The sequence below is a fragment of the Mycteria americana genome, chromosome 2 (assembly GCF_035582795.1).
Source record: "Mycteria americana isolate JAX WOST 10 ecotype Jacksonville Zoo and Gardens chromosome 2, USCA_MyAme_1.0, whole genome shotgun sequence".
Lineage (NCBI taxonomy): Eukaryota > Metazoa > Chordata > Aves > Ciconiiformes > Ciconiidae > Mycteria > Mycteria americana.
Genome location: NC_134366.1, coordinates 20,592,565 through 20,616,585, shown reverse-complemented (window position 1 = coordinate 20,616,585; position 24,021 = coordinate 20,592,565). Strand labels below are relative to the sequence as shown.

Here is a 24,021-nt window from a genome sequence, read left to right as displayed (position 1 = left end):
TTGTAAATTGAAAATTGGGCAAGAAAAATCTCTCGGGTTTTTTAAACACAATCTGTATATTCTTTCATCAGCACAAGAGATTATGGCCTCTGAGAACACCCGATATCAAACTTAGCATGTCCAGGATGACACTTAATAGTATCCCAGAGAATTGATTCAGTTTAGCCTTAAAAAGGATCTATGTCTTGGGAAAAAAAGCAGTGTTTTAAAATATATTTGCTAAGAGACTGAAACTATTTAGGCAGACTTATCTGATCTGTGTTACATGTAAAGTCAAAAAAATTGATTTCTTCAGTTATCCCTTCTTTCAGTCGTTCCTTATGGCCATCCCTTAACATCTCTGATAACACCTACAGTATTCAAATACCACTTTAGATAAAACCCACACTTGTATATGTTCATTTATGTTAGCTGACTGTGCTCACTCCTTACCTACTGTTTTTTAAAAACAAAAAATGTGATAGCCATGGTGACTTAAAACACACTCTCGTACATATGCCCTAAGAAACAAGTGTGCCACCTATTGATTTACCAGATACCACTTTAGCATACCTTTCCTAATTTTGTAATGCTTATATGCTCCAGCAACAATATTTGAGGACTTTAATGAACATCAGCTCAAAACATTGTGTATGATGAGGACTTCAGAAGTGTTTGGTTTCACAGGGAGAAATTCAAGTATAGAAATACTAAGGTATTTAGTCATTCCAGTTCAACAACCCAATTGGTTTCATTTTATGCAGCTTATTCAGGATTATACAGGAAGTCTATGGTCTCAAGTCCCAGCTTAAAACTTTCACTGGTGAACCACCTGTCCTCTTCTGAGTGTCTCTGAAGATATTAAGTACATATGCACACATGCACTGATGTTATATACCACTAGCAGCAGAGATCTAGGCTGTAGATCTAGGTACAAGCTCTGGATGCAAGTCATGAGTTTCTAAATGATACTGCTATGCAATTTGCCATTTACAGACTATGATTAATACATTCACTAAAAATAATCATCCATTAATTTAGTCTTAATGTCGTATAGAAGAAAAACTGACCAGAGAATACAACTACACTGGGAGGGCATTTTTCAATACTCCCACACCATGCACTTGGTGAAGGCAGGGTGCCTGTGAAAAATGAAGACTTACAAATCTCACTTGCAAGACAAAAGAATGAAAGGCTTGTTCTTTGTTTTGATTTCCATTTTTTTCCTAGAGAAAGAGGTCCATTTACATTGATATTGAGTATTTTAATGTGTGAAGTAATACAGCAAACTGAAATGCCAAGATGATATGTTGTAAATTCATCACTCCCTAAGCCAGCTGCTTCTTGTCAGAAAAGGAAAGTTCCTTTTAAGTGTCTTTTGAGACTGATATAAAACAAGTTATATGACAAGACTGTTTGTACTGTATGTCATCAGGTATTTCTTACATCATAAATTATGACTGATTTTTTTTAGATGGAAAAAAGAATTATTTCAGACAAGCAATCCAGCAAATAGTAATTCCACTTCTGATGTTTCAGGAAATGAGAAATGACTCCCCCAGTGGTGCTTTCAGTAGCACTAGAAAGATAATTTCAAACACCTCAACATGCAAATTTCCAAGACTTAAATTCAACAAATACTTTGATTTAGCAGTAGCTTATGCATTTAAATCCCTTCTGAAATTAAGTATTTAAAATGTTGTTCCACAATATTCTTTCAAATATGTTTTTAATCCATGCTTGATTTATTTTTGCAGAACCCTTAATTTAATCAAATTGATAAGATATTTGGCCCTGTTCCTTCATAGGAAAGCACACAAATTCTATAGTGGCTTTATCAAACACTAAGTCATGAAATTTCATTAAAATGTGTAGTTAATAAGTCCTTATTCACTTTATTAGGTATTTAGCCTCTAGAAAGTTCTTTAATTTCATAATCTCCTATCTTTAATACAATTTGTATTATTCTGGTTTGTGTATTTTTTAGTGTTAGAATAAATTATATTTCAATAAAATATTTCTGTCATTTGTGACTATGTCAGTTGTGAATTCTCATGACATTTTGTAACTTGTTCTCCTCATTAGTCCTCTTCCTTTGCTTCCTTATTAGTATGTTATTAAGTATATTACTTAATGACACCCTCAGAATATTTTCACAAAATTAAATTAAAAAATATTTTTCTTGATATATTTGCATGATTGTGCCAAAACATAATAAAAATACTGCAATTATATGGCTGTCACACAGTGCTTGATTGCCTCTATCCATGGCAAACACAGATAAAAATAAAGACAGAAAGGATAATCTCTGCAGAATTCATTTCCACAGAATGATAATACCACATTTATTTCGTCTATGGAGTAGGTAGGTGCCCACAATGTGCTCATGGTCCTTAACTCCCAGGCACACAACGGAATAGAAGATAACACTGGACTAAGGAACACAGAAGGGACATGCTCAAATCTCACCTGTCGTGGAGTCAAAATGCCACAAAAGCACACACCTGGAGGTGCTTCTGGGTCCTGAAGGTTAGACATGTGAACATGGCATGAATAACAGAGCTGGGGAGGGAAGAGCACGCTCATCTTTCTCCTGATCATCTGCTGTTGTCCTTCTTCCTTTCTGTCTGTCTGTCTGCTTCACAATACAGATGCATACTCTTCACAAAATTTGTGAGAAGGTGCTGGTTATGAGTTTGAGACTACCCACTTGTGTCCGATCTGCATGAGACACTTTAGTCTTCAAGGATAACTGAGCCCATTGTTCCAGGAGTGTATTGAAACACACGGTGATCATGCACCTAATTACCACGTCCCTCTCTTTCACATGGATTCTGCATCATCATACATCTTTTATGTGACCATTAATATGAAATAAAGAAAAGACCTAACCAACTAATGTTTGGCCAGAATTATGTTTGAAACAGCCATAAAAACTACCATCATTGAAGACAAGAAAAAGAAAAGCTTTCCAGGTCATGGAAATAATTGGGTTCATGGTGAGCAGATCCCAACCAGCAGCTAAGCACCCGCCAGCCGCTTGCTCACTACCCCCCCACAGCCACAGCCAGATGGGGGAAAGAATTAGAAAAGCAAAAGTGAGAAAAAAACAAGTGGGTCAAGATAAAGACTGCTTAATAAATGAAGGAAGAAAAAGTTAAAAAAACCCCAAGTGATCGAAAGGCAATCACTCACCACCTCCCACAGGCAGACCAATGCCTAGCCAGTCCCCAAGCAACAACTGCCTTGGAAAGACCACCCCCCAGCTTTAATACTGAGCCTGATGTTATATAGCATAAAATACCCCTTTGGTCAGCTGGGGCTAGCTCTCCCAGCTGTGTTCCCTCCCAGCCTCTTGCCCACCCCCAGACTACTCTCTGGCAGGGGAGCGTGAGAAACAGAGAAGGCCTTGACATTGTGCAAGCACTGCTTAGCAATAGCTAAAACATTGCTGTGCTATCAACACTGTTTTGGTCACAAATCTACAACACAGCAACATATAAGCTGCTACGAAGAAAACTAACTCCATCCCAGCCAGACCCAGCACAGAGTTAAAATGAAATCTTTGCCTTCACTATTTACATTCATCTCTTACATTTCTATCACCTGCCTGCCACTGCAGCGCCTGAGTCTGTTTAGAGAAATAAAAATCCATGAAGAAGTTTGTGAAGCAGATGACTTGCCTCTACCAAGCTACTGCAAAATTTCTCCCTTTCTTCCCTGCCAGTGAGAGCCTCTACTAACCCTTGTAAGCATGAGACACCGGCCAGACTTCATGGAGCATCAGTCAGTCAGAAACTGGCCTTAGAAGTTCAGTGTGATTTCTCCTGTCTGCTGAGATATGCGTCAGTATAAATAGTTCTTGTCATCGCAGTTGCTTTCCAGTGAAGATGATTATAAATCTCTATAAATTTTCTATGGGAGTGGTGATGTTACGAGTGGAATGAGACACCTTCACACCTGTGGCTTGCTTACACCTAAAAATGACCCACCAACTCTTCTGTTATGATGGTTCATATTTATCATAGTGTAAGGCCAGGATCTGTTTGTGCTATGATCTCGACAGATTGATATGGCTTATAAAAATATAACTAAATTTATACTTGCAGTGCAACATTATAAGAAATCTGGGGAGAAAGCAATGAGATTTGTGATGAAAAGGAATCACAGGAGAGAGCTGATAGCAGCTGTAATTTCTTTACCTATTATTACCTGACTCTGAGGCCCAAAAATGATTATATTTGCCTGTTTCCTGTTACTTCTGCAGTTACTGATAGCAATTAAGCTGCATTTCAAGCTAGAAAATATTATTCGATTCCAGAATTTGGCTTAGTATTCCTTCCAAAATAGCCCTGGCTGGGAAAAGACAATACTACAATGAATTATTATTCTGAGAATAGCACAATTATCTGTACAGCATGGCTTTCTCCATCATCAACCCAGAGCTTATAATAGAAAGGAAACAACTCTTTTGGCCCTCTGACAAAGCTTTGTGCCGATGTCTTACCAGCGGGGCCACAGCAGGTGATGCTCTGACAGGTTTGCCTGTGCCTTGCTGTAAGTCGCGTAACCGTTTTATCCGTTTGCTCCCAAGAACGGATGGCTTTTTCAACCTTTTTTTTCATGAATACACTGAAAATAGTGAAATAGGAACAAGAGAAAAAACAAAAGAAGGCATGAACATGAACATGAACTTTTAATTTTTAGACAGACTGTACACATGTATTAATTTTCAGAAATACTCAGTGTTCTCTGGGTGAGAAAGTAGCCTTTTCCTTTAGTTTTGAGAAATAACTGGGTTTTTTTTTCATCACTACCCCAGCCAATCAGTATTAATGACTTAATGCTTCCCTCAAATATGTGGTACCAGCACTTTGGAGTTGGGATAGATTGCGAAGAAATGTGTTAACGCATATGTCATGGTGAAATCACTCTCCAAGGACTCTGGAAATTAATATTAAACGAGCACGCTTGAAGCCGCTACCCGGGGACAACTGGGAAAGGGGAGCGGAGGGAAGGAGCGGCGGCAGCGGGCCCAGGCTCCCCTCAGGCGGGCCTCTCCGGCGCGCTGCCTGCCCCACCTTCCCGCCCGCTCCCCCGCGCGGCGGCCAGCGCATGCGCCGCAGGCGTCTCCTAGCAACTGGAGAAACAGCGGCGCGGGCCGCTGCTGCGTGATCGCCCCCGGGCGGCGCGTCGTGCCCGGCCGCGGCGGTGAGTGGGGGCTGCTCCCGGCCAGGCCGTCTCGGGTGGCCGGCGGCAGGCCCGGAGCGGGCGAGGGGAAGGGGGCGGTGGGTCGGGGGCGTCTCCGCGGCGAGCCTGTGGCGCGGAGCAGCAGCGGCGCCTGGGGGAAGGCGGGCGAAGGGGGGAGGTACCGCGAGGGCGGAGGGCTTGGGCGCTGCCTGCTCCAAGTGAGCAGAAATAATCCGTTTTGTGTAGCTGGCGAGTCGCCGGTTAGCGTCCTACCGCTGCCAACGCCATCGGGGGCTGGCGGTGTCGGTGCGGCGGTAGGCGGGAGGTGGTTGTTCGAGTCCGCTGCCTTCGGGTCAGCCGGCGCCGGTTCCTGCCTCGCCTCCTGACGGCTTTGGTTCCTTCGCGCTTCGCCAGTGAACTGAGGTCCGCGTATCTGTAGACTTTAATGAGTCGGAGTTAAAAAAGAATCATTTTTTAAATTATTATTATTACTTTTAAAGGCACAAGATTTATAATAAAATTGTAAGATTTGCTAATAGCTGAAGTATTTCAGAATGAACATAAATAAAATTTCAAACCGGGCAGAGCAAATCCTGCACTTAGGGGCTCCTGACACTATTTCCTACTAGAAAATGGGAGCTTAGGAATTGGTATCTGCAAAGGTAGGGGGAAGCATGGATGGACTAGTTCAGCAGAGGATAACTGTGACCGATATTTTTAGATGTGAACTGGGAAGCAAGAAACTGCAGTGGACCTGCCCTAAGGAAATGTATATGGTAGAGAAAAATAATTTTATTTAAAAATTTGGATAGGTAATATGAACAAAGAAAGAACAGTGTACTACAGATAAGATATGTAGAATTTATGTGTGACAGTAACATGAAAGGTATGAGATGTAAAATTGTATGGATAATAGATATGAAGAAAAAAAAGAAAAAAAACCTTGAAATACAGAAGTTTTATCCTAAAGCACACTAACAGGTGATTAGGCTATTAGGGAAGAAATCTCACCCAATTTATTGATGTTTCAAAGGTTTTGGAGCATCTGCAGACAGGAATTTCAAAACAAAATATGGATTTGCTGGCAGAGGAGCATCATCTGGAGAACAGAACTCTTCTTTTATAATCTTATTGCTAATCTGAAATTATCATCTATATAAGGTAGTCATCTATATAAGGTAATTTCATTTTTGTGATTTTTATCATGCTGCCATTTTCTGATTAGCTAATATTCTGCTAACACGATGAATGCCAAGATGGGGTTGTATGTCCTATAGTTCCTACTTTTGTTTGCGAACCTGCTACTTGTATTTTTGTACTAAACTGTAACAAATGTCTTTTTTTGTTTTGGCTTTGGTTTGGTTTTTTTTTTTTTACTGTTAACATATTAAAGCCTGGTAAATGAGCAGTTAAAATTAAATTATAGGGCTACCCTTGCAGTTTGGCATAACCATAAAAGCCATGAATGTGTTAGTAACACAGCTGAGGTATTTCCAGTGTCGACAAAGAAGTATGAGTACAATTTTGTAGAAGACGGGAGAGGCTTCATCTGGGATGCTGTGTTCAGCTGTAGTCATCCATGTTTTCAAGAGGTTGACTTAAAAAAAGGCTTATGAGGGTGGTATGGGGAATGAAGAATCATTTTTTGGAGGAAATTGGAAGAGTTCTCTAACCTAACAAAATGAAAACTGAGTGGGGATATGTTTGTTATCTTCAAATATATTCTGATTCTATATATGTAAATATATAGTGTATATATAATATACTATATAGTATGTATAGAATATAGTAAATATATATTGTATAGTATAAATATGTAGTATAAATAGTATCTTTTGATACATGCCAGCAAAGAAAGTAATTGACAAAGGTTCAAACATGACATGAATAGAGTAAACTGGTCATGAATAAATGTGGACTAAAAACTAAAAAAGGTCTCTGGCCGTCTGAGCAATCGGTTTGTGGAACAGCTTTTTAACGAGAGAAATGGGAACAAAATACCTAACAGTTTTTAAGATACAGCGTGATGGGTATCTGGTGGGATTAACGTGATGCAGTGGCTGTGACGGGGGAGGGGAATGAATCTGGTCATTCAGAATGTCCCTTTCCACCCAGTGTCCCTGTGAAACTGGCAGAAGGAGGCATTCCTTTTAAGACGTGTAGATTGGCGCAGCTGGCTAAAAACTTAGGAGTGTCTTTAATTTTTTACTGGTCTTCAAAGTGTTTTTCTTCCTAAGGCAGACCATCTTCAACTTCTGTATGAAAAGTGCCCTGCTATTACTGCTCAGACAGTGGTTGGGTAACTACTGTCTCATTTGTTTTAGATTAAGTCAATTTTAGTCTCTTTCTCATGGGATGAGGGATTTCACTATGTGTCTCAGCGAGACATTTAAAATCACACACATAATTTCTAAAAATCTCCTTCATTCAGGTTGTCACAGCTTGGATTCTCCAAGGATAGATCCTAGGTCTGATGTTATTTAATATGTTCATTATAATTTGGAAATGAGCAATAACACAGAGAAATCAAAATCTTCTGGTGAGATAAGATAATTTATGTTAAGACTAGAGAACACTGCTAGAAGCTTCTGAGAGCTCTTCTGCAGTTAGGTGAACTGGTAACACCGTGACAGATAAAATTCACTGTTGATGAAAGCAATGTAATTTACACTGTTGGGAATATTTGGAACAATATACTCTTCAGTAGTGAACCTAAATTAATTGTGATCAACTGGGGAAACGACCTGTTTACCATATGTGGCTAGCGTAGTGAAAATCTTCACTGGAGAAATTGGGTAAAAATTAATACCCAAAAAGTTATAATGTCACTCTCGTAAATCAGTAGTGTTCTAGAATTGATTATGGTATTTCAGGTTAGGTTCATCATATCTGAGAAAGATTTAACAGTCACAGAGGGACTCTGAGACAAGAAACATATATGTCTGGGAAAGCTATATGGAAAAAATAATTAAGGTAGCTTAGAAAGGTGATAAATCAGAATGTACACAGAGTTATAAAAGAAAGTAGAAAAGATCAAGTCAGGGCATCTTTTAACTAAAGTTGTAATACAAGAACAAGGGGATGTTGTGTTGAATTGAATAACACATTTACACTGTTTACATATTTTTAAATCTAAGGAGTAGTTCCTTATACAGTACACTTGACAATTGGACCTGTGCCATAGCACATCAGACTAAGAATGAAGAGTAAAAGGATTAAGCATTTATGTGGACAGTAAAAATAGCTACTATTGTTAGGAAGAACATAAAAACTTCAGGACATCTAAACCTTCGTACTTTAGGGAAATAAAAAACCTGTAACAGATGGAGGAAATCTGACTTTTGGGATTAGTTTCATGCATTTATCAGAAGCATTTGGCTCTTACCACTCTGGAGGCAGGATACTGATCTGCCGAGAAAGACTGTTCTTATTCATTGAAGGAGGGTTTTTGTGCCGAGGCCTCCTAGTTATTCTGTGATTTGGAAAGAATGCCATCATGTTCTCATTACTTCATTTTATTAACATTCATACACCATCTTTTACACTGTACAAATTGGACAATACATTCTGCCTCTACAGCTTAGGATCTTAACACAATTGAAACACTCCTGACTTAGTGCACCTCTTACTAGGTGTACCAAACTGTTCAGCTTCGGTAAACAGCAAAGTATGGTCCTTGGGCAGTATGAAAAAAGGCACTGCTATCAATCAGAGGCTGTGCATGAGTCAAAATTTTATTGCAAATCTTGCATATTTTCACAGCATCAGGTTGCAGAATGAAATACCTGAGAATCTTGGCTTTTGTTAAAAATCTAAGCATCTACCCTTGGGCTTTTGAAAGTAACACTTAGCTGAATGTTAATGTGATACCAGAATGCAAATAAAAAGTATCAATGTATCTTAAAAGTTCTGAGATTTTAAATAAATAATTGTATTATTTTTTAGTTCACCTAAAATCCCCACCTTTTCTCTCTCATAGCTATTTCCTCAACCTGGCATCCAGCTACAAACTCTTTTTGGTTTTAAGGCTATGTCTACAGACTACTCCACTCTGCATCTCTCGGTTGGTTTTTTTTTGTGATTCTTTTGCTTTGTGCATGTATAATTTCTAAATGCATAGAGAATTTGAAAAAATGGAATCTTCAAATGAGCTCTCAGAATGATCAAAGTATATTCAGTCTTTTTTTTTTTTTTATAGTGGGATTAACTTTGTCCAGCTGAGTCAAAATAGAAAATATTACCTTGTATCTAGGAACACATTCTAGTTAAGTTTGGTTAGTTAACACCTGTTGCACAGTACCTAATTCTTGACTTAATCCTGAACATTTTTTGCCTAATATACACATGGGTACAGATAAAACAGCGGGCAGATTCAAAGGTCTTGACTTAATTGGTCTCTGATATACTGTATTATTTTCATACCACATATATCTTCAGGAACTGAACATTAAATTGGACCTGGTATCTGTTTTTAACTCTCTTCTTCTATGAAGCCAAGTTTTTTATAATGTGTTAATGCTTGCACTGGCATTACAACACTGGGCAAGGGGAGTCTGTTGATCCATATTTAAGGAGTAGGACAGAACAAAGCTGGAAAAAGAATTTGGGAGAAAGAAGGGAGTTTCAAGATTATTCCACATTGTTCTCTTAGTTATGACAAAGCTACCTGAGAATGATGAGGAGGATATTTAAGCTGGCATACAAAGGACATACTAGTTTTTGGACTCAAGAAAGGAGTGAGATTGTCTGCTAATGCTATGATTATAATTTTAGTTTCTTCCTTTTGATTGCATTGGAAGGCAGCAGAACTAGAGTGTCCGTGCAGAAATCAATTGAACTAATCAATGAAGATGACCAATTTATAGGCAATTTTCACTGTTATCACAGAAAAAAGATTTTAATTTCTGTGAGAGAAGAAGAAACAGCAAGACCACTTAAACTAGCTAGACTAAATTGAGATTACATAATTATCACTTGGAAGGCAAAAAGAATTGCACTTGTGTGTCATTTTTGGGAAAAACCTTGAAAATCACAGCCAGGTTGTAGTAACGCAGCTTCAGACTGTCTTAAAGCATGGGACAGTTAATTTGCAAAGTGGATCATGTGATAAATAACCAGTTAGAAGCTATTCTTAAATCCTTCTCTTTGCACTGCTTTTCCATAGGAGTAATTGCTCTCAGAAGAGACCTTTGATTCCTTGACTAAGAGGTAAGTTCCACAGCTGGCTGTGTCTTTGACTTATTCATGTTCTTTGTCTCATGTCTCGCTAACATTCAGTATGTGCGGGGTCTTAGGTTGTTGTGTCAGTTATTTAAGGTTTTAGAAAACAGAAGATGCAAATGGAACAGGTAATGTTTTCTAAATGCATTGTCCAACTTAAAACCACGAAATATTATGGTCTTTAAGTGTATGCAACAGGACTCTGATAGTATAGATACACACTCGGTACTGTAAAGGAAGTGTTTATAAGATTTCAGTATTTTAAACAGAAAAACCACCATAAGGCTTTCCTCATATTTCAAAGTATGATTTATAGACTCTTTTTTTGTTACAGCTCACTTGCTATCCATCATCTCGTAATTTAAAAAAAGTATAGCGACTAGAAATAAGCGGATATCTCTGTTCACACTGAGCAGAGAGAGGTTCCTAGAGCAAGTCAGTAAAATGAAGTAAGTACAGGGATCATGGCCATCATTATCTTATGATCTAGTACTTGGAATCTGCTCCTCTGGGCAGGCATCTGCAACAAATCTTTCAAAAACTAAATAAATTTTCCTTATTTTATTTGACATGGCAGAGATGCCAGTTCATGATATAATAGCCAATAGGTTAAAGGGTTCCACTTTTGAACTAAAAAGTCCACATTTGTGACCTTCCTCAAAATCATTTTCCACTTATGGGCAAAATGTTCTAGTTACAGAGATGTTGCTAGAGATAGGCCTATTCCTTCAGCCACTTTTAAAAAGACAAGGTGGCTGTGTTTTGTCGTATGCCTAGTTCTGTTAATGTTCAGTCTACTGTGATAGTATCTGCAAGACCTAGCCTGGCATGTGGATTTATGTGGAGAAACAGGGTAATAAGTTTATCTCATGAACTTTAGATGTCAGTGTGAACATCAACACATGAGCTAGCAACTCTAGACTCTGTCTTTGGTCCGAGGAAAAAGTAGTTATTTTTAAGGTGCAATTCAATTTTAGATACCTACTTTAGGATTAATCTGCCTTAAGAACTATGGAATACGTTGACTAGATCTCCATCGATTATCAAGGAGAGCGACTAAAGTACTGATGACTAATTTAGTTTAGTGGACACTACTTAGAGTTTCTGGATACTGGTTCAACTTAAGATACTCACACTGGGGTAGTTTTGGTCCTATGGGAAACCTGGAGGCCCTAATGAAGTTCAAAGTGAAACAGGGAAGTGTCTGCTGAGCTTAGGCACCAAGAATAGCCAGAGCTGAGGGAGAGTGTTGGGGATTGTAGTTTTGGAGCGAGGATTTAGTTAGACATAATGACTGTCCTGCTGGCTAAGAGACAACAACCTCGTTAGACCACTGCACTGAAACTGGGTAGGAGCAAAGTAAAGCGGGCTAATTTGTCTACCGCTGAAGGCAATAAATTCCAGGTGAAGGACAGGAAGTAGCATAGAATGATAACTTCATAGATTGCTTGACTATGTATTGGCTACATCTGTTATGTCAAAGTCCTTTATTACCTCTAGCTCTACATTTTATTTAAAACAATCAACCCTTTAATCTCAAAAAAAAAAAAAATGTGGAAAAAGTATTCTCCTATGATTCTAGAAACATGCAGAACATGAAGTAGAGAATATTACTCAAATAAGCATATTCTTTATTTTGTCTTTAAGATTTAGTTAATTACACTTAATTACTAGTGAATAGAGTTTTAGTTTTGAAAATAAGTTTTTCAGGTAACATAAACCCAGTATTTAATCACATTTAAAAATCTAAATCTTGCTACAAATTTGTTCTGAATTCTAAATATTTAGAATAGTAAACTGAAAATCAAAGATATGCATACTGTAAACCTGCTGAGCAAGAGACAATGTGCAGTCATCATGGAGAGAAAGGGATTTGAATAAGAAGTTCTTTTATGGGTTAGTAGCCTTTCAATACCTGTACACATTGATTGTCTGTGATAATTAAAATTCGATGCAGAAGACACCTTTTTAATTATCAGTAAGCCAAAGAATTTCACATGCATCATTGCCTCAATTCAGAGAATGACCACTGAATACAGAGAGCTTTATGGAAACAAAGCTAACACCAACATTTGATGGCAGAATGCATTGAAATCCAGAATAGTAACTGCAGCAAAGAAACAGACTGAGGGGCATAATCCACAGTAAAGTAATTGTCCTGTTCTCTGTGCTTTTGCTGCAGATCATACTGCTTTTTTAATATTACCAAGGAACCAAATATTTCTGAACATGTAGAAAAATGAAAATATTCTCAGAAGTTGGATGTATTTATACAGTGTGAAGAAATATTTACAATTAAAGGCTTTAGTTATTCACGGTCTTGGAATATGTATAATTATTTGAATCCGTGAACATTAATTGTACAACATAATTCATGTAGAAGTATTTATAAACTTTTAAAATTATTTGGTTTAAACCTAATTAAACTCATTCAGAATTAAAATTGCTTTTTATGACTTCATCTTAATTTATATCTGAAATGAATTGAGCTGAACTGAATAATTCTAAATAAGTGTCCATATGTCCATACCAGGATTTAATACAATTTAAATAACCCAGATTTCCTGAATGTCCTTGTAAATCTGATTCTTGTATGTGTGCATGATGCTTACTTTCTACAGTGCCTGCATAAATCAGAAGGTAGTATGTCCATCATTTTTGTTGAATATACTGTCAGGAATTTGTCCTTGTGCTCTCTTTTATATAAATTAATTTGTCCCTAGCCAAAGCTGCACTTTGTGAAACCCTGAATTCTAGTGTGTGTGTGTATGTGTTCATATGTGTGTATGTATATATGCACAAGGCTAAAGCAGATGGGAGCTGAGGAATCTTTGATTGCATGGGTCTTCCTCTCAAAACTATAATTAGTGACCTGCCTATGAAGTTTTAAATTTCAGATCCGTTTTTAGGATGTGCTTCTCAACTGGTTTCACTACTGCTGTGTTACAATTTCTTTGAGAGGCAAGTAGAGGAACAATACCTGAAAAAATTCAGAGGATTCAAGAAGAGCTCCGAATTTTTTTTTAACACAACAAACAATAGTCCTCACTTCTGTAACCAGCTGGGCTACAGCTCATATTGCACTAGAAAATAATCTCTTATACCACAGGGAGGCTGTCAGGATAGTCCTGGCTGAGGGTCAAGGTGTGGTTTCCCTTTGAGAACTAACCAAGGAATTGCTAAGGGGTACTAACAGTGCACATTTCACTTTTACACAGTGTTAAAACAAACCTAAGTTTGGCATAACTTGGGTTATGTTCTATGCATAGCTAGTGCTAGCGGGTCATGTTGCTCTTTACTTTTGCCTGTAGCTTAACTGCAAGGCTCTGCTGAAGTTTTTGCAAGCCACATGAAATTAGGTCCACATGAGGTATTACATCCATATGCTTCAGAAACTACTATTAGATGCAGCTGAGAAGGTCTTCCTAGTTCATGTGCACATGTGCTAATACAAAAAAAGCAGAAGACAGAAGCTGCACTTGGTGTAAATAATGTAACTTTTTAAAATCAGTGAAATTTGTACTGTGCAGAACTGTTTCTTAATGCCTGCAGACCTGATTTTTGTCTTCTGTGAAATATGAACAGAGAGTTCAAATTTAATTTGAACCACATTTTCAAGGTAGAACTTATTTGTACGTTTTGCAGTTGTATAGAATGTTTGCCAACATAGAATGTATAGACAAACATGGGGAAATACCCTAATAGGACCTTCAAGTTCATACATGATTTATAGATGCAGATAAAACTAACTTATAGAAAAGCATGTCCTATGTATTTGTACCACATTACAACTCGAGCCTGTGATGTCTCAGATCTTTCTTTTTAGTTATGTATTTTGTTGGCAGACGTATTTTACCAAATCTGTTCAAGTGTTACAAAGTTTGTTTTGGTTTTTGTTTAGAAATTACTATATCAAAGAAATCTTCAAACTGATTAGGTGGGTGAAATGAATGAGAGGGTCTGTCTTACAAGGTTTTGTAAATCACTGGTAAACTGATTCCTAAAACACAGAAGGGAGTTTGTTTGTCTGCTTTTATTTTTTTTTGTTTTTGTTTTTAGAATGGGTAAAAAAGTAAAGAAGGAAGTAGAGCCTCCACCCAAGGATGTGGTAAGTTTATAAACTGCTATGTGCTATAAAATAAACATTACACAATTATAGGCCCAGCTCTACCATCCTTACATAGTTCCTTACTCTCCTAGCTTACCCACATTATTCTAAAAATGTCTTTTAAAGATGATTCTGTTTCTGCTTTTCTTGGACAGCATACAAACCAGAGTGACTGGGCATGTGTAGTTCTTTGTGGAGATTGTTGTCTTTGGCAGGCTTTGCAAATAGTAATGTATGAAACAATCCAGGCTTCTTTTTATTTGAGGAACAGTATTAGCTTTCCAATCAAAGGAGAAAGGAGAAGAGCAACCTGAAATCTGCCTGTCTTTTCAACTGTGGAGACATTCCCTTTCTTTAAGGATAAAAGAGTTAAGAGCCTAGATGGATCTGCAGAGTTTTTTACTGAATACAAAATTTTACAGATATTTTGAATGACAGTACTACGTATTCTGGATCTTTTGCAAAGATATACAGTCTTTAGCAGCAGTTCAGGTTTTTCTGGTATCATTGGAAGTGCCACAGTGAGAAGTACAAGAGCTGAAGCCAAATATGGAATAATGGTGGTAATGTGACGACTTTTCAAAAGGTGGAGATTAAGGGTCTGACACTAGCACACGTCTCAAGAGTTTCTATAAATTCATAAGGTGCAAAGAGACCCCAAAAAAGATAGAGGTTCAAAATATAGGTATTTTTAAAGTTCAATTGGTTTATTCAGAAAGAAGTAGGGGAAATAAGACAGAAACATTGAAAAGGGTATAACATAAATTCTGTGCCAGATAATAGCTAAGTTAATGAAAATCAGGACCTGCTCCTCCCACAGAGAAGCATGAAACTAAAGGCAAAGTTCAGTACACTGTTTTAAAAAAACAATGGGTTTGTCTGTAAAGAGTGATGGTATTGCAAAAGCTTTTTCAAAGGTCATAGAAAAGCTGATCAGCAAAAACTACATCACAATTTCAATATTAAATAAGCATAAATAATTTTGACTAAGACAGTAGTATCCAATAGCCATGATGTCACTGAGGCATAGCAATTGATATCAGGTTTTGCCCAACTGTTCTGTGGAAAGATTAATATTACAAACGTTAATTCATAAGCTCCAATCAATAATAAATCCTCATGAAAGGAGACTTGACATAAAACTTCAACCTGAGAGGATAAAATGATCTAAAGCCATTTCTGTATGGAATAACCTAGAAAACCAGGAGGAGACACAAAGAATGTGTATGTGGGTAGGACTAATTAAAACAGTCCTGAAGAATTAAACCTAAGTATCTTTGCAGTCTAAGAAAAAAACCTGAAAGGCATGACAGGAGATTTAAGGCATACAGATGAGCTAACCCCCTCCAAAGTAATAAAAGTTGTCTTTGTCAGTAAATATCTAGAAAGTCAGTAGAAGAAGCACCACAATTTCTAGATCCAAAAGACACCATTAAAGTTTCTGGAGAAAAGTATGGTACAGCCTACTAACTACTACAATAAACTGTGAATAATTTTAGAAAAGATACTCAACAATTGAAAAAATTAAACTTACAGAAAAGGTCAATAAAACTATTAAAAAGGAAAGAATTAGAAATAGTGAAGTCCAGATGGCATCTGCATTTTTTGGCTTAGTTTTTACCCTTATTGTACTTCAGGCTAGCATATCTCTTCTAGCAGTCCTATCACGAGAAAAACACCTGAATGTTGCGTAGCAAAACAGTATTAAATATGAAAATAGATCATTGATTAGTTGTAACTATCAACCAAGAAAATCTTCTAGCTATGAGAATATTGTTAATAGTGATAATGTAAAATCAAATCTCAAAACTTTAAATTTCACCTGGATATTTCAGATGGCAGGAAATGAGATGCATACAAAATAAAAGATGTATTAGCTATTATCTTCTGAATGATAATCTGCTTATGAAAATGTCAAGTCCAAGAAGAGAAGCCTTGAGATAATGTGGACAGGCTTATAAAAGAGGGCCTTTGTGCATGTGGAATGCTCAGGGAATATATGGTACTGCAGATGACCAGTAATTTTTATAGATTTCTAGGAACAGGTGGAAAACACATCTTTTAGCTTAGCCACTGCTTATGTGTTTCAGAAAGTATTCCTGAGGAGTCTGTTTTCCCTGCCTTTCATAATTTGTCTTTTACTATTATCTGTTCTGAGATTTGGGCTTCTCCAGGAAAAATATTGCTTTGAGCCTTTGTCTCTATATGGATGACCTTAGACAGTAATTCAGGCAGATAAAATATGCTAGCTTTGACACAGATTGATATGAACTTTTCATATGATATCTTCATTAAGTTTGGTCTAGACAATATTACTATTTGATAATCAGCTAGGGCATAGACATTAAAAGGGAAGCCTAAGATTACCACTAGAGAAAATACTGAGGCATTATCACTGAAAGAAAACTATAGATAACCTCAGTATTTTTGAAAATGGCTTCATTCACAACACTGATGTTAAAAAGGTGGAGTATATGAAGTGGCACTGTCAAGTCCTGAAATTCAGCCTCCACAGAAACACCTTCTTCTGAGCAATTAATGCCTAAATATTAATTTGACTTGACTTTAGTAAGGCTTTCAACACTGTCTCTCATAACATCTTCATAGACAAACTCATGAAGTACAGACAAGATGAATAGACAGTGTAAATGAATTGAAAACTAGCTGAACTGCCAGACTCAAAGGGTTGTGATCAGCAGCATGAGGTCCAGCTGGAGGTCAGGCACTAGTGTTGTGCCCCAGGGGCTGATCCTGGGGCTGGTACTGTTTAACCTCTTCATTAGTGACCTGAACGATGGGACAGAGTGCACCCTCAGCAAGTTTGCAGAAGATATGAAATTGAGAGGAGTGACTGATAGACCAGATGGTTGCGCAGCCATTCAAAGGGACCTCAACAACCTAGAGAAATGGGAAAACGCAAATTTCATTAAATTCAATAAAGGGAAATGCCAAGGCCTGCACCTGGGGGAGGAATAACCAGTACAGACTGGGTGATGACCAGCTGGAAAGCAGCTTTACAGGAAAGGACCTGGTGATTCTGGTGGACAGGCACCAGCCATGTGCACTTGGGGCGAAGAAAGCTAACAAAATCTTGGGGTGCATTAGGCAGAGTGTTGCCAGCAACTTGAGGGAGGGGACTATTGTCTTCCACTCGGCATTGGTGAGTGAGACCGCACCTGGAGTGCTGTGTCCAGTTCTGCGTTCCCCAGTACGAGAGAGACATGGACCTATTGGAACAAGTCTGCCAAAGGCTTGGAGCATTTTTCATATGAGGAGAGACTGAGAGTTGGGACTGTTCAGTCTTGAGAGAAAGCTTGGAGGGGTCTTGTCAATGTGTATAAATACCTGATAGGAGGGAGTAAAGAAGTCAGGCCAGACTCTTCTCAGTGGTGTGCACTGAAAGGATAAGAGGCAATGGGCACAAACTGAAACCCAGGAGGTTCCATTTAAACATAAGAAAAAAAATCCTCTTTTACTGTAAGAATGATGGAAAATGGCACAGGTTGCCCAGAGAAGTTGTGGAGTTGCCATCCTCGGAGATATTAAAAATCAGACTGTGCACCGGCCCTGAGCTCTAGCTGATCCTGCTCTGAACACGGCAGTTGGACCACATCATCTCCAGAGGTGCCTTCCAACATCAACGGTTTGTGATTCAGTGGAATATCTTGGGTTTATATTGTTAGTATAGGAAATTAGAGAATGACAGAACTGAAACAATTAACATGACCAGGTGTATATTAACTCTATTTTTCTAGGTAAAGAAAAGTCGTTAAGAATATCAAAGATATTGGTAATGCTTCTAAAGAGTCTGCAAAAGGTGCAAGGATAAAGCAGACCTGTAGTCGGTTAATTCAAGTTTAAAGGATTTCTTTTTAAAAAATGACAGCATGATTAAACAATAGAATAATAGCAGATAAATACATCCTTCAAAAGGTGGGATTTGCATCTAAAGGGGAAAACAAAAAAAACCTTGTACTCACAAATGAAAAGTAAAAGCACAGTGTCACAATGCACCAAAATATTTTGGGAGAGACTAGTAAGCATACAAAAACTAGCAATAAAGCTTTTCCAAATTGACTAGAAGCAAGAAGCTTCTTAGAGGGATGCTATCAGGTGATTAAAGTCATAAAGAAAAGCAAAATTACTTATTTTTGTGTCAGAAGACAAAGCTACGTAACAAATCACTAAAACAAATGTGAAGAAATTGCCCAAATATGAATAAGTAGTATTTGCCCAGGTCTTGTTCTAAGTGAAAAATAACTAAAATCTGAAATTGTGGTACTGTTACTTATGGTATTTAATGTGTACCCTTTGTACTAGAGGAATGGAGGGTAGGAAATTTCATTTTCAAAAAGAAGTACATCAATAATTACAGGCCAGAAAGCTTGTGTTAATTGGTAGAAATAGTTTAAAAAAAAAAAAAAAAGATGCATGGATAAATATGATAGTAATGAGGGAGGATTAATATTGCTTGTGTAGAGGAAAGTTTGATCTCTGAAATCTATTTGAATTCTTTAGAGGAGTTAGTGAGCAAGTGGATAATGGTGATCTGGTTGATACAGTTATTTAGCTTTTTCAAAAGTTTTTAGACCAGGCTCTTCACTCACATAAACGCTAACAGGTAAAAAGAAATTCTTCTGGCAATTATGTCTGGTTATAAAATAGAAGGCAAAGGTGAGAAAACAAATTACTGTTCAATAATGGAGAGACGTTGCCAGTGGAATGTCACGGGGTTTTATTCTGCAACCTGTGTCATCCAGTCTATCTGAATTAATATGGATACTTTCATGAAAATGACAGCCAGTTACTAAGTAGGCAAAAGTGAATAAACGCAATATTTCAAATTCCAGAAATAAAAGGCAAAACACCATGTCACTAGCAAATGCATTATACATGCACATGTTGAATGCCATTTACAGTTCTGGTGTTTCCATCTCAAAAAAGGTACTGTTGAACTATAGAAAAGTACTAAGACAGACAACAAGAATAGCAGAGTGGCTTCTGTATTAGGAAAGATCAGAGAGTAGGTTTCTTCATCCCCAAAAGGAAGTGACTGTGAAGATTATCATAGGAACTTACAAAGTGATGAATATACAGAGAAGGCAAATGGGTGTCATTTATTTCGCTGTTTCTTATGGTGAATGAACTGTGGAGGACAAATAAAATTATCAGGTGGTAGTGTTAAAACAAAGAAAAGGCACAACTATTTATATGACTGTTAAACTGTGATACTTGTGTCTCAGGATATTAAGGGTGGCTAAAATACAGATGGCTTAAAAAATTATTTACCAAATTAACTGGTGGAACATTTTTCTTGGACTTTTTGAACACAGATAAAATCGCTAGCTCACCAGTTCTCTAGGTTGCAGAGTGCTGGAGTCTGGGAGGGAATATAAGCGAAGTTTAATAGTCTGCTTGCCCACACCTGTTACTGGCCTTTGTTGGAGACCGGATGCTGGGCTAGATGGGTCTTTGGTCTGACTTGAAACATATTTTGTATTACCTTCAATTTCAACTCAGTTAAGTTGATGGAAGCCAAAAAAAAAGCCCCAGATACTTTGCAGTTTCTAATGGCTTTGAAGTCAAATGTACACAAAAATCATGATCAAAGACATATAGGAGTTTTTGAATTATAGCTTTCTTTTTCATTTAACTTGCTTTTTTCTTAATACAAACCGAATGTTGGAAATGTTGTTGCCTTTAAACCAGTTAAATTTCTGTGTTTAATGCAAGGTTGGTTGTAACTTCAGGCATATTATTCTAGCACGTAATCTGTCCTGTATGTGCCATTAAGGGAAGAGTCTGCAATGGTGTATGAAGATTTAGGAGCAAGCCTTGATTTATTTATTTATTTATTTATTTTTTAAAAAAGAGGAGGGAACTCTAGCTATGCTGGCATTATGATAAGCAAAAGTCACATCCAGTTCTATGATAGTTTTGACGAACAGTGTTACTTCCCAGCAAATCAGTGACCTACTTAGGCCTCTGACTTCTTAAACGTAATGTTGATTTCAGTGACTTTTCTTACTGTGTTTTCAGCACAAAACTGCTTCTAATACGAAAGTGCCTATTGAGTATTTCAGACAGTAGTAGTGACTCTAATGTCTATACAAATGGGTAGAGATTACACCAATTTCACTCTGCTCATGTGCCAACCTGTCATTAAATTCTAGGAATTGTATGAACTACAATTCAATGATAATTACTTGTGAACACAAGAGGCAACAAAAATGGAGCAACATAATAGTGTCTTTGGTATTAGATCAATGTAAATAAATAACTGAGATTTAAAACTATTATTTCATATTTCATTTCTTACTGAACTCCATCTGAGATCAATCTTTGTGTTTATTTTTCTCTGGAGCACTAACAGCTTTTACTAAAAATTACACTTTTATCCCATCACCAAGTATTTGGCCAGACTCAGGAGATATGTCTGTGCTTAAATCATAGCACTTACTTGGAGGATCGTGTTCTGTTCACGCAGGGACACAAATGTGCAGAAGTAGAGAAGTATGAAGGTGGCTAAAGGGACTTTCAGTTATCTCTTAATTCTCCTGTATGCATCTCATATGGGTAGAATGAACGAACTGTGTAGAATGGGTAGAATGAATGTTGCTGTGGTAGGCTGAACTTTTTGCCTCCTTACAATCTAAAGAGAAAATTCCATCATTTCAGGCTTATCATTAAGATGTAACTTAGACCACTGTGCCATTATTTGGTTTAACTCTTGTTGCTGAGTCACCATTAAGCAAAATGACTTATGGTACAGTAAGCTGATTATATTTTCTTTAAAAAGGAGCTTGGACTAGATGACCTTTCCAACCTAAACTGTTCTGTGACTCTATGACTTGTCCCATGCCTCCAGCTTGTCCCAGCAAGCATGAAGTTGGACAGTGTCTTCAGGTTTTCAGACCTGCTTGAAGCTGGGGAGACCAGTTAAGCACATTAGCGCGGCAACCTCTTAACTGTTAATGAAACTTGGATCTTGATCTTGCAGACTGTTAAATTTTGTGATATGCCTCATGGAAGATGATGAAATTACTTAGATTTAAAAACCTACCAAAAATATGAATTTAGAAGTCTGGGTACTAGTATCGTATTTTGCCTTGTTTTTGAACAAGTCAGAGGAGGGAGAAGAAAAAAAGCCTCCTCTTTGTTAATTTTCCTTCTAGCACACTCATAACTTTTTTGAAGATTTGCTCCAAATAATGTCCTTGCTTGACAACTGACTTCTATGTATCTTCATGCCCTTACTGCTCAGCAACATGTGCCTCTGTGTAGCTATTAGAGGGTTTTATATGAAGTAAAACAAATAATATAAATTTTAAAATATATATGGTATAGATATGCATTGTAATAAAATTTTTAAATAATTTGTATTGCTATCTTAAATGATTAATATGCTGTATTTTAAAGATAAATACATTGATATTGAGAGACTGCATGACTCCAGTATCTAGTAGTTTCTGTATGTAGCACATAACTCTATAGGCCTAAAGCATGAGGACAGAAGACAGTTTTTCCATATTAAAAAAATATTTTAAATCTAAATAAGCTTAAAACTTTTTAGTGGGTAGAATTTTCAGAAATCCTTGAGTCTTGTTAAAGAGTGAAAGGCTTTTTTAGAAGGTTCCCTTTCTCGAGTGATGTTAGTCCCAAAGAGTCTATTAAGAGGGTGAAAACTGCAAGATTTGTTGGAAGATTTCTTTCTGCATGAGAGAGGTCAGAAATGGAAATGAACACTTTGTATCACTTCTGGCTGGCTGAGCACGGATTATATCATGGAAATGCTTCACCTAGTACAGGACCGTGGTAAGCTAGTGAGCTGAGTTGACGAAGACATGGGAAGGGTCTTTTTTTTTTTTTTTTTAAAGTAACCACAAAGTGTTAATGCCACAGACTAACCAAATCCTCTTCTTCGTACGACACTAGCTGCTCAAAAGAAACTACTTCTCATGTTTGGTTCCGAAGCCGCAGGATGCTCTTACATGTGTAACAAGATTACAGTCTGTTGCTTTCAAGACTTCCTAGATGTACAGGGAAGTGTCAAGGTTTTCCCACAGTCTTCATACGGAATGAAATAACGATTATATTTGGAAGTCAATTATTCTTTCTTATTTTTCAACAATGTCTCAAATTGTTATTAAAAAATTGAATTTTTTCAAGTAAACAGCAACTCATGTTAATATTTCTAACTCAGTGATCTCAAACTAGATTCTTTTTTTAATGAAATGTGGGAGTCTACTGCAGCACACAGGAAGGCTCAGTATAAATCAAACTATTCTTTCCTTTTTTTTGTTTGCAGTTTGATCCTTTATTGATTGAAAGCAAAACAGCAGCAACAGTTGTGCTAATGCTTAGTTCTCCTGAAGAGGAAGTTTTGGCCAAAGCATGTGATGCTCTATATAAATTTGCATCAAAAGGTTAGTCTTTTTGCAATGAGCTTTCCTTTGTGTTATTTAGATTTTGATAGTAGTTCACAATTTTTTAGCACTGAAATCTTCATTTCACCTCAAAGGTCTCTGTCAAGGTTTTGAGGGTTTTCTGCAATAACTGTCAAACCTGTATTTGCAGTTATAAAGAAGTCCTGTGGTTTGTGTGAAGGAAATTTGTATTATTTTGTTGTAGAATTTTATATTCTCTGTTTAATAGAGCTTGGTTTAGATATAACCTAGATCTGTTTTGTTATGAGCAACAGACCTACATCTGGGAAAGAATTCTCTTTTTTATGTTACAATTTGAAGCTTCTGTACTAGTATAGTTATTTTAAGGTTCAGTTTTTAATGAAAATTACTTTTTAGCCTGTTATTTTTGCATATATCTCTTGTGTCAGTACTTCTGTGACAATGATTTATTGGAGACCACTCAGCCTCCTTTATCAAGCTTATTTCTGTATGTGTTGTGAATCTAACAAGTCAACAAGATTCCAAATCTTCCAAAGGTCCCTGTGTTACCTATAACTAAGCGTCATGTTCTGGGTACCCAGAAGACAACTGTGTAACAAAGGCTCAAAATTATGTAGCACATAATTTCCTAAATTGCCTCCTACTCATTCCATGCCAGCCACTCAAATTGGTTTACACTGGTAGCATTCGTGGTATAATTAATCTCTTTTAATATTAATTTCCATTTAATTCATGTTTTCTTTAAAAATTATGTTTTTATATCCTGATTGTTGTACTGATGGTAATTATAAACGCTGCTGAAGTTGTGAGAGAAGAGCTGAAGGCTTTGACAGTTGGCATGGGATCATTGGTTTCTGAAAGATGTTTATATTCAGCTTAATATGGCAAGCTTGGCTGGGGGCATGCAACCAAATTTTGAGTATGTGAAGAGAGAATTTGGACTGTTGGGAGACAGCTATGAACCGCACACCACAAACTCTTGTTGGCTCCTTCCCTGCTGTCCACAGTAACATATGGCATACTGCAAGAGGACAGATACTTAATTTTTTTGCTTCTACTAAATGAATAATTCTTTAAATTGTTAATTTAGATATTCCTGCAATCTTCGAGGAGACT

General features: G+C 37.1%; 1 protein-coding gene across 1 annotated transcript in view; it reads left to right on the top strand.

Annotated features, from left to right (window-relative positions):
- Window positions 1–5,114: 5,114 nt before the first annotated feature.
- Window positions 5,115–24,021, top strand: part of ARMC3 (armadillo repeat containing 3) — a 62,974-nt gene continuing 44,067 nt past the window's right edge. Inside the window, exons 1-4 of the mRNA XM_075495519.1 lie at window positions 5,115–5,190; window positions 10,334–10,377; window positions 14,449–14,497; window positions 22,806–22,923. Of these exons, the coding sequence (XP_075351634.1) occupies window positions 14,450–14,497; window positions 22,806–22,923 (166 nt within the window). The 5' untranslated portion in view covers window positions 5,115–5,190; window positions 10,334–10,377; window position 14,449. The remainder of the gene's footprint in view (window positions 5,191–10,333; window positions 10,378–14,448; window positions 14,498–22,805; window positions 22,924–24,021) is intronic.